The sequence below is a fragment of the Pinus tabuliformis genome, chromosome J (genome assembly GCF_031772625.1).
Source record: "Pinus tabuliformis cultivar Carrire ecotype Pingquan chromosome J, CPIR1, whole genome shotgun sequence".
In the NCBI taxonomy this organism is placed as follows: Eukaryota; Viridiplantae; Streptophyta; class Pinopsida; order Pinales; family Pinaceae; genus Pinus; species Pinus tabuliformis.
The window spans coordinates 1,361,057,051-1,361,067,311 of NC_142295.1; the positions used below are offsets into that span (position 1 = coordinate 1,361,057,051).

General features: G+C 40.6%; 1 protein-coding gene across 1 annotated transcript; it reads left to right on the forward strand.

The window, feature by feature from the left end:
• The first annotated feature begins 356 nt into the window (after positions 1–356).
• Positions 357–7,009, forward strand: LOC149232445 (uncharacterized). Its single transcript, XM_089376488.1, has 3 exons — positions 357–488; positions 626–684; positions 6,733–7,009. Exons 1-3 carry the CDS (start codon positions 389–391, stop codon positions 6,994–6,996), a joined length of 423 nt encoding a protein of 140 aa, XP_089232614.1. The 5' UTR covers positions 357–388; the 3' UTR covers positions 6,997–7,009.
• Positions 7,010–10,261: the final 3,252 nt, after the last annotated feature.

The following is a 10,261-nucleotide window of genomic DNA, read 5'->3' on the forward strand; positions in this document are numbered from 1 at the left end:
AAAAAGTTATGGCATATAGCTGAGTTGGCTATCATATGACAACATTTTCTTGGGAAACGATTTTAGTTAATTCTCATTACCCCAAACGTGCTGAGGACGAGGCAGGTTCTCGGTGCATTACACAGCTGGTTTCGACCACTCAGCAGCTCATTTATTACAATCTAACATTTACCGTTTTCCCCGCTTGGCATGTCATGCCAGGTCAGGATGGCAATAAATTTCACCGGCGCTACTCTGTACAAACCTGAGGTGGATTGTCCGGATACAATAATGTCAATCGGAATCCCCGCCAGATCAACGGTGAAGCTCTCATCTATCGATCCGACGGTGAGACCTCACCTGGGAATTCATGATCCTCGGGTTCCGTCGAGAGAACTCTCATTTGGTTATGCCGCTCCTTATGGATCTGCTCCAGGTTACTCCATGGTTCGCCTCGCTGTTTTGGCCAGCTTCAGATTTGCATGACAGAGGCCTTCCAAGCTTTACAGGTAACCCGGTTTATTTTTACATACTGTCTGTTCAATCTTTTTTTTTTGTTTAAGCAAATTCTCTCGTTCAAAGGCAGCTAAGGGTTTCTTGCAACACTTGTGTTAACCATATTTTATGCTCATGATTTCATACGCAGGAGGCTTGTTCAGCTCAAGGCTCGCGTCGACTGGAGGCATTCACTCTCACCCGATGCGGGTATGTATTTTACACTGGCAGTGCTCTGAGTCCCTAGACGGGTATGCTCACGCCCAATGGTGTTGCAGACTCCCTGCAATTTAGTTGATAGTCTCATAGGTTTCAGGATATGTATAAAGTTGAGGATTTCCACCCGGTTGTATGCATTAAAAATCACCTGAACTCAACGTCTGAGTCTTTTATTTCCTATACTGTAATGTAAGTGTTTTCGTTGTTAAATTTGAAGGATTCTACCCTTATTTTGGATAGACTGTGCGCTGGGTAAAAAGGCCTCGGCCTCTAGTATAAACCTTGTCTAAATAAATTTTATTCATATATCTGTCAAATTGTTTACATATGCTTATAGACTACATTCATGCTCTTTTAACCTTATATATGTTATAGTTTGCAGTCCTGCTCTTTGACCTTATATGTTTACAGTTTACAGCTATGCACTTCGTAGACCTTATCTATACCAATTTCAGACATTGTTTTACTCATTCTTTGCTTTCCCTATGTACTGTAATAATGAATCATCTACAGTGTTCCTGAAATGATGAGTTTGGGGTTAGAGGTCAATACTGTGACCCTGTTCCTTGCCGAATTCGCAATTTTTCATTTGCAGTTAATTAAGTTGCTTTTTACGTTGCAATCTTCAGTCTTCGGATTTTCTGGTAAAGGTAACCACGTCCTGTAGGTTATTTGTTTTCCACCGTTCAATCTTTCTTCAACAATTTCTGTAGATAGAGGGTTCCGCTATCGAGCCCCCCCCCCCCCCCCCCCCCCCCCCTTCTTGTCTTTGGGTTGCGGGTCCCGCATACAGCACAATCCCTACCTACGATTTGCTCTCCCTACCCTTTACTCGTCTCCTCACCAACCTGAGCCGGGGTTTTGCCTAGGGGTTCAGGTTCTCTGGGAAAGTTTTCTCCGCAATCGCATACTTGCTGTAGCTTCCAGTCATAGACCAGAGCCTTTTAACAACTTTCTAGATCCATTTCTACTGGGGTTAACCCTATAGGGGCTCTTAGTTTTCAGAGGGAGACCCCTTGACTACCTGGTAATGTAATCCCCCTTTCAACAGCAGAGTGCCTGTACTCAGAATAATGTCTTGCCTATTTGACAGACATCTTGCAACTGACAGTACGTTATCTCACTAATATTATTTTTGTTTCCAAATTGATATTCATTACTACGGTGAAAATCTCTCTTGTTAAAGAATAAAATAAAATAACAGGAAAAGAAAGATTATCAACAACAGAGACCAACCACCGGCAAATCTAAGTTTTGTCCCCTTTAAATAAAAATAGAAAATCATAGTTACTCGACAGTAGCCACCTAAACCAAGAATTAATTCTCTAACCCAAAAAACTACAACTACAAAAGAGAACTTCTACCTTTCTTTTCTTTTTTTTGTTTTTTCTTCTGGGTCTTGTTAATATTGCGTACCTGTGTTTTCCTTCTGTGCGAGCTCCCCCTTTTAATCTGTTTTTTTTTAAATCTGGTCCACACTGCTTTGCAGCGAGTCAATTCCAACCGAACTTGAGACTATCTTTCGAGACCCATCTCCCCCCTCGCTTACACAAAGACGTTTGTCTTTGCTAGTTGCAGCGCTCTACGCTGGAAACCATCTAGTCCTCACTAGACATGGTAAAATAATTTTTTTTCTTTTCCCTTTCCTCCTACTGCCTGTCCTCTACAGTGCAGCCCCCCTCCTTTTCCTGGAAAACATTTCCATGGTTGGGGGAAGGAGCAGTTAGGGTTTGCAACTATTTTTTTTCTTTTTTCTTTTATTTACCCATGACTTAACTTCCTTCATAGAAGTTACATCTAGAATTCATCATTATCATCATTTCCTATTTTGTTAATTTCCATCAATTAAATACAGTATAAGTTCATACAACAGATAATGTTCTTTTGACTGCAGTAAAAATAAAATATTTACAAGAAACTGGGGATATGACATCTCCCCCCTGAATTTAGACATCGTCTCGATGTCTTTCAGTTGTAAACAGCCCTGGATAAGCCTGTTTCATGAGCTCTTCATCCTCCCAAGTGGCCTCATCTGGCCCAAAGTGCTGCCACTACACTTTAACTTGGGTAATATCCCGCTTCCGTAGCGTGACTTCTCTCCGGTCTATGATGCTCAACGGTTTGACTCGGATTTCTCCTTCCGGTTCTACCTGCAACAAGCAACTTTCTTAAGTCAGTCTTTCCTTTAAAAGGAAACATGTAAATTGTTTTACTGGAGAAAATTCTCACCTGAATATCTTGCCAATTAATCACATGTTTAGGATCATACACATATTTCTTTAACACAAAAACATTAAAAATGTTGTGGACTCGTATGTGACTAGGCAGAGCGAGCTGGTAAGCCACTGGCCCGACCCTTGCTAAAATCTGGAAGGGTCCACAATATCGAGGTGCTAACTTAGCACACCCACTCCACTGTAAAGTGCTTTTCCGTGCTCGAATTCTCACATATACATGATCACCGACCTGATATTCCTTAAACCTTCTTTTCCTGTCAGCAAAATTCTTTTGCCTATCTTGGGCTGCCTTCAGATTAGAACGCACCTTTTTAACCAGTTCCTCCATCTCCTGGAGCATTTCAGGACCCAACATCAACCTGTCTTCCGGTCCACTCCAGCTTGAGGGGGTGCGGCACTTCCGCCCATACAGCACCTCAAAAGGGCTCATCTGCAATGATGTGTGATAGCCATTATTATATGCAAACTCAACCAAGTGAAGATAGTCCTCCCACTTGGTTGGTTGCTGCATCACATAAGCCCTTAACATATCTTCCACCACCTTATTCACTCGCTCTGTTTGTCCGTCAGTTTGTGGGTGATATGCTGTACTAAAGTTCAGTTGCGTACCTAATTCTTTAGACAGTGTTTTCCAGAAGGCCGATGTAAATTTTACATCCCGGTCTGAAACTATTGCCTTCAGTAAAACATGCAGCTTAAATATGTTTTGCATGAACACATGAGCAATCTGCACCGCCCGGTAAGTAGATTGCACGGGTATAAAGTGTGCTGACTTGCTTAGCTTGTCCATAACCACCATGAATGATCGGATATCCGCCACGTCTTTGGGTATTGGCCATTCCATGATGGTCCTTATCTTTTCAGGATCCACGACGATCCCATCCTTAGTGATGATATGGCCCAAGTACTATATCTGCTCCTTGAAAAAGTCACATTTACTGAACTTAGCGTATAACTGGTGTTCTCGGAGGGTTTGCAATACTAACCTGAGATGCTCTTGATGCTCCTCCATCGTCTAGGAGTAAATCAATATATCGTCAATGAAAATCAACATGAATTTATCCAAATATCGATGAAACACACTGTTCATCAGGCACATAAAAGTGGCGGGGGCGTTGGTCAATCCGAAAGGTAATACCACAAATTCATAGTGGCCATACCGAGTTCTAAAAGCTGTCTTAGCTATGTCTTCCTCTCTAATCCGGATTTGGTGGTAACCTGACCGCAAATCAACCTTTGAGAAAAATGTTGCCCCCCTTACCTGGTCAAACAGTTCATCAATACGGGGTAGGGGGTACTTATTTTTAATTGTCAGCTTATTTAACTGGCGGTAATCCATACACATGCGGAGTGTCCCATCTTTTTTCTTGACGAATAATACCGGAGCTCCCCAAGGGGACACACTGGGGCGAATGTACTTTTTATCCAACAGCTCCTGTAATTTCATCTTCAGCTCTGTCAATTCTGGTACACTCATTCTGTAGGGTGCACGAGAGACCGGGGCTGCACCTGGCACCAATTCAATGGTGAAATCTATGTCCCTTTTGGGTGGCAGCCCAGGAATCTCTTCCAGAAACACATCGGCAAATTCTTGTATCACAGGAATATTCTCCAATGTGGCTATTTTATTCTTTGAATCAGCATACCCCACTTGGATAGCATAAATCTGACATCCTTTTCTGATGCATTTGGCTAACTATGAGGCAGTTATGGGCCGAATCTGTACTGGCCGTTTAATAACTTGCATTTCTTGTTTTATTCCAAGCTCGTCCTTATAACTAATAGTCTTGGTTTTACAATTGATTATTGACCAGTGTTTTTCTAACTAGTCCATACCAATCAATATGTCATACGAGCCAAGGGGGAGCACATTTAAATCTGTTGTTATTGACTGTCCTGCTATGTTTAATGGGCAGTTTTTGACCTTAGCCACTACCCGCCTTTTTGCCCCTGTGGCCAACTGAACTAGCCAGGGGTCCTTGAACTTAACAGATTGTAACTTACAGTGCTCCACAATCCTAGGACTAATATAACTTAACGTTGCACCAGGATCAATTAAAACAGACACAGCAAGGTCTGAGAGCTTACCTTCGAATTCCACCATGGTAGGCTGGTATTCTGCCTGACGATCCTCCAAAGTGGCATTAATCTTTGGCAGACTCCTTCCTACATCACCAACGGTTGAGGCTTCATAGAATTACGAAACTTGCTCGGCTCCCTTTCGCTGAGGGCAATTTTTTACATAATGAGGGCCTCCACAGCCCCAACACTGCATTGGGGGTCTCGTTGTCCCCTCGTTGACTGTTTTTCCGTATTGATCATTAATTCTGGACTCATTGGGGGACTTTACTTGGAGTGAACTCTTCTGTGAGTTTCTGTTGGTTTTCCCTTTAGTGAATCCTCTATTACCTCCGATACGGTTGCTCTTAATACCACCAGTTTGTTTACTGCTTCTCTTATCACCCCATTTCTTACCCTGAAGTTCTCCTTTTTGCTTGTTATGTTGGTAGAAAATTCAGGCTTTGCGTATAGCCTCGTCCATCGTCTTCGGGTTGTCAAATTCAATTCGTTCTCGCATACTTGCAGGTAGTCTGCTAACGAATCTCTGTACCTTAGCTTTCTCTTCTCAGATATAAGGCACATAGCGGAGTAGAGAAGTGAAACGGGTAATAAATTCATCCATAGTTTGCTGCCCCAAACGCAGGTCATGAAATTCCCTTGCTTTTTCGTCATAGAAGCGCTCAGTCAGGTACCTTTCCTTAAAGTATCATTGAAATTTCTCCCAAGTGACAGTCTGTTCGCTTACCCCTTTTACCATCTTAACTTCCTCCCACCACAGGGTGGCCTTTCCCTGTAGCTGAAAAATGGCCAATCGTGCCTTGAGGTTATGATCGTATTCATACAACTGAAAGTATTTGTTCATATTTATTAACCAGGCCTCAGATGCTTCCTCCTGTTCTCCATCGAAATGTGGTGGCTTGATTTTATGGAACTCCCCTTGTAATTCAATCTGTTGTCTTTTGGATGTCTACTGTTTGCAGATATTATCCGAGCGTTCCTCATCCCTTCCCTCTAACTCCTCGGGATTGATGGGGTGATTTTGTTCCCCAGACATTCTTTGTTGCTCAAAGCTAGGATTCGGTGGCTGCCGGTTCTGTCTGTCAGATAGGCTTTTTATGATCCTTTCCTACTCCATAGCCAACCTGCCGTTATCTTCCCGTAATCGGGCCATTTCATTCTTCAGCTCCTGAACAGTTTCCAAAATTGCCAAGTTGGTGTTGCGTGCCTCCTCACCCAGCTAGACCCATAATTTAGGGTTGCCTCCAGGTTTCGCTACAGGTCCTTGGCATACCACAAACCGGTGTATCCCGCTGTCTGTTCTCCTCATACTATCAATACCTTGTTTACCTGTGCTTACCACAACATGCGACAACAATTAGTTATTACATTAACTATTTCTTTTACTCATTAAGATGAACTAAGTGCAGATTCACAGTCCAATGCCCAAAGGCCACAATTTCATAACATAGCTCTGATACCACTTGTAACATCCCCACAAAAAAAAAATCTACCCCCGTTAAAATTAACTTACCGCATATACAAAAAGTTATGGCATATAGCTGAGTTGGTTATCGTATGAAAATTTTTTCTTGGGAAATGATTTTAGTTAATTCTCATTACCCCAAAAATTCTGAGGATGAGGCAGGTTCTTGGAGCATTACACAGCTGGTTTCGACCACTCAGCATCTCATTTATTACAATCTAACATTTACCATTTTCCCCGCTTGACATGTCATGCCAGGTCAGGATGGGAATAAATTTCACCGGCGCTACTCTGTACAAACCTGAGGTAGATTGTCCAGATACAATAATGTCAATCGGAATCCCCGCCAGATCAATGATGAAGCTCTCATCTATTGATCCAATGGTGAGACCTCACCTGGGAATTCATGATCCTCAGGTTCCGTCGAGAGAACTCTCATTTGGTTATGCCGCTCCTTATGGATCTGCTCCAGGTTACTCCATGGTTCGCCTCCCTGTTTCGGTTAGCTTCAGATTTGCATGACAGAGGCCTTCCAGGCTTTACAGGTAACCCGGTTTATTTTTACATACTGTCTGTCAATATTTTTTTGTTTAAGCAAATTCTCTCGTTCAAAGGCAGCTAAGGGTTTCTTGCAACAATTGTGTTAACCATATTTTATGCTCATGATTTCATACGCAGGAGGCTTGTTCAGCTCAAGGCTCGTGTCGACTGGAGGCATTCACTCTCACCCGATGCGAGTATGTATTTACACTGGCAGTGCTCTGAGTCCGTAGATAGGTATGCTCACGCCCAAAGGTGTTGCCGACTCCCTGAAATTTAGTTGATAGTCTGATAGGTTTCAGAATATGTATAAAGTTGAGGATTTCCACCCGGTTGTATGCATTAAAAAGCACCTGAACTCAACGTCCGAGTCTTTTATTTCCTATACTGTAATGTAAGTGTTTTCGTCGTTAAATTTGAAGGATTCTACTCTTGTTTTGGATAGATTGTGGTTCGCCGCTGGGTAAAAAGGCCTCGGCCTCCAGTATAAACCTTGTCTGAATAAATTTTATTCATATATCTGTCAAAATGTTTACATATGCTTATAGACTACAGTCATGCGCTTTTAACCTTATATGTGTTACAGTTTGCAGTCCTGCTCTTTGACCTTATATGTTTACAGTTTACAGTTATGGACTTCATAGACCTTATCTATACCAATTTCAAACATTGTTTTACTCATTCTTTGCATTCCCTATGTACTGTAATAATGAATCATATACAGTGTTCTTGAAATGACGAGCTTGGGGTTAGAGGTCAATACTGTGACCCTGTTCCTTGCCAAATTCACAATTTTCATTTGTAGTTAATTAAGTTGCTTTTTACATTGCAATCTTCAGTCTTCAGATTTTCTAGTAAAGGTAACCACGTCCTGTAGGTTATTTGTTTTCCACCGTTCAATATTTCTCAACAATTACTGTAGGAGGATCCCGCTGTCGAGCCCCCCCTTGTCTTTGGGTTGCGGGTCCCGCATACAACATAATCCCTACCTACGATTTGCTCTCCCTACCCTTTACTCGTCTCCTCACCAACCTGAGCCAGGGTTTTACCCAGGGGTTCAGGTTCTCTGGGAAAGTTTTCTCCGTAATCGCATACTTGCTGTAGCTTCCAGTAATAGACCAGAGCCTTGCAACAGCCGTCCAGACCCGTTTCTACTGGGGTTAACCCTATAGGGGCTCTTAGTTTTCAGAGGGAGACCCCTCGACTACCTGGTAATGTAATCCCCCTTTCAACAGCAAAGTGCCTGTACTCAGAATAATGTCTTGCCTATTTGATAGAAATCCTGCAATTGACAGTACGTTATATCGCTAATATTATTTCTATTTCCAAATTGATATTCATTACTACGGTGAAAATATCTCTTGTTAAAGAATAAAATAAAATAACAGGAAAAGAAAGATTATCAACAACAGAGACCGACCACCGGCAAATCTAAGTTTTGTCCCCTTTAAATAAAAACAGAAAATGCACAGTTACTCGGCAGTAGCCACCTAAACCAAGAATTGCTTCTCTAACCCAGAAAACTACAACTACAAAAGAGAACTTCTACCTTTCTTTTCTTTTTTTTGTTTTTTTCTTCTGGGTCTGGTTAAGATTGTGTACCTGTGTTTTCCTTCTATGCGAGCTCCCCCTTTTAATATGTTTTTTTTTTAAATCTGGTCCACACTGCTTTGCAGCTAGTCAATTCCACCCGACCTTGAGACTGTCTTTCGAGACCCGTCTCCCCCCTAGCTTACACAAAGACGTCTGTCTTTGCTAGTTGCAGCGCTCTGCGCTGGAAACCATCTGGTCCTCACCAGACATGGTAGAATAATTTTTTTTTTCTTTTCCCTTTCCTCCTGCTGCCTGTCCTCTACAGCGCAGCCCCCCTCCTTTTCCTGGAAAACATTTCCACGGTTGGGGAAAGGAGCAGTTAGGGTTTGCAGCTGTTTCTTTTTTTTCTTTTATTTACCCATGACTTAACTTCCTTCACAGAAGTTACATCTAGAATTCATCATTATCATCATTTCCTATTTTTTTAATTTCCATCAATTAAATAAAGTATAAGTTCATACAAAAGATAATGTTTTTTTGATTGCAGTAAAAATAAAATATTTATAAGAAACTGGGGATATGACAAAAAATCACAATATTACTAAAAATTGTATGGCCAAAATTCCATTTCTTCTTATTATAATACATCTAAAAAAAATTAATACAATATTCCATAAATTTTTTCTAATATAAAAAATTGTTCCATAGGCAACCATAATTGAGAGAGTTTTGATATAAACTAAGCAGTGATGTAACCATATGTTTTGATAAATTCCTGCAAGATTCTTGTAAATCCAAATTACAGTTATTAAATTTCAAAATTTTAGAGGCTCAGAAATTTTATAGGACTGAATGAATTTCTACCATAAAAAAAAATGATTAAAATACTGATTCTACCAAATTTATTGAATTTTTTACGCTGGATTCACATCACTATTTATCGTCTTGGCAAATCCTCCTCCGCCTCGGTAGACGACGCCATAAACAAATAGTAGTACATTTGAGAGGGCAGGCGTGGCATGGGAATCGCGGCCAATGGTAGCGCCTTAACCAGTGTGATTCCAAACCTCTCTGCCATATCGGCCCGACACTCGCGCCCTTGGGAAGTGCCCACTCAAATGAATGGAGGAGCCACGCTAGCAACAGATGGACCATCCGACTAGCCAAGGGAAGCCCCGCACACAGTCATCTTCCTGTGCTGAACGTAATTAGCTCGAAGTTTTGTCCCTTGTACTCCACACTGCTCATCTGCTTTATTAATATTGGCCAAAACATTAAACATTAGCTTGAATCTTAAATTATATATAACTTCATATTTTATAAATGTTGGCCAAAACATTAAATATTAGCTTGAATTTTAAATTATATATAACTTTTTAATCTTATCAATGGACTAAGATTAATTACTAAAATATAATTATGTATTATTATATATAATTTGAATGGATAATAAATTATCTCATGCATTTAGTAGTTCCTTTAATTTGAATGGAACATAAATTTACTTTAACAATTTTTTTTACCGCATTAAAATTTCAAATTAGGTAAAATATTAAACATCTTTACTCAGATCTACTTAAGCTAATAGAATCTCTTAAATTAAAGGAAAAATGTTAATTCAAACCCAAAAAATGGAAAATCCTACTCCAAAATATTTTAAGATTTCTTTTGATTAAATATTTGTAAAATGAATAGGGAAAACCATATCTTATGG

What these genes read in the sequence shown, in the direction of transcription:
- LOC149232445 (XM_089376488.1), top strand. Translation starts at nt 389, where the DNA reads ATGCCGCTCCTTATGGATCTGCTCCAGGTTACTCCATGGTTCGCCTCG. An exon ending in AGGCCTTCCAAGCTTTACAG is followed by an intron (nt 489 to 625) that starts GTAACCCGGTTT and finishes TTTCATACGCAG; the next exon opens with GAGGCTTGTTCAGCTCAAGG. An exon ending in TTCACTCTCACCCGATGCGG is followed by an intron (nt 685 to 6,732) that starts GTATGTATTTTA and finishes ATGTCATGCCAG; the next exon opens with GTCAGGATGGGAATAAATTT.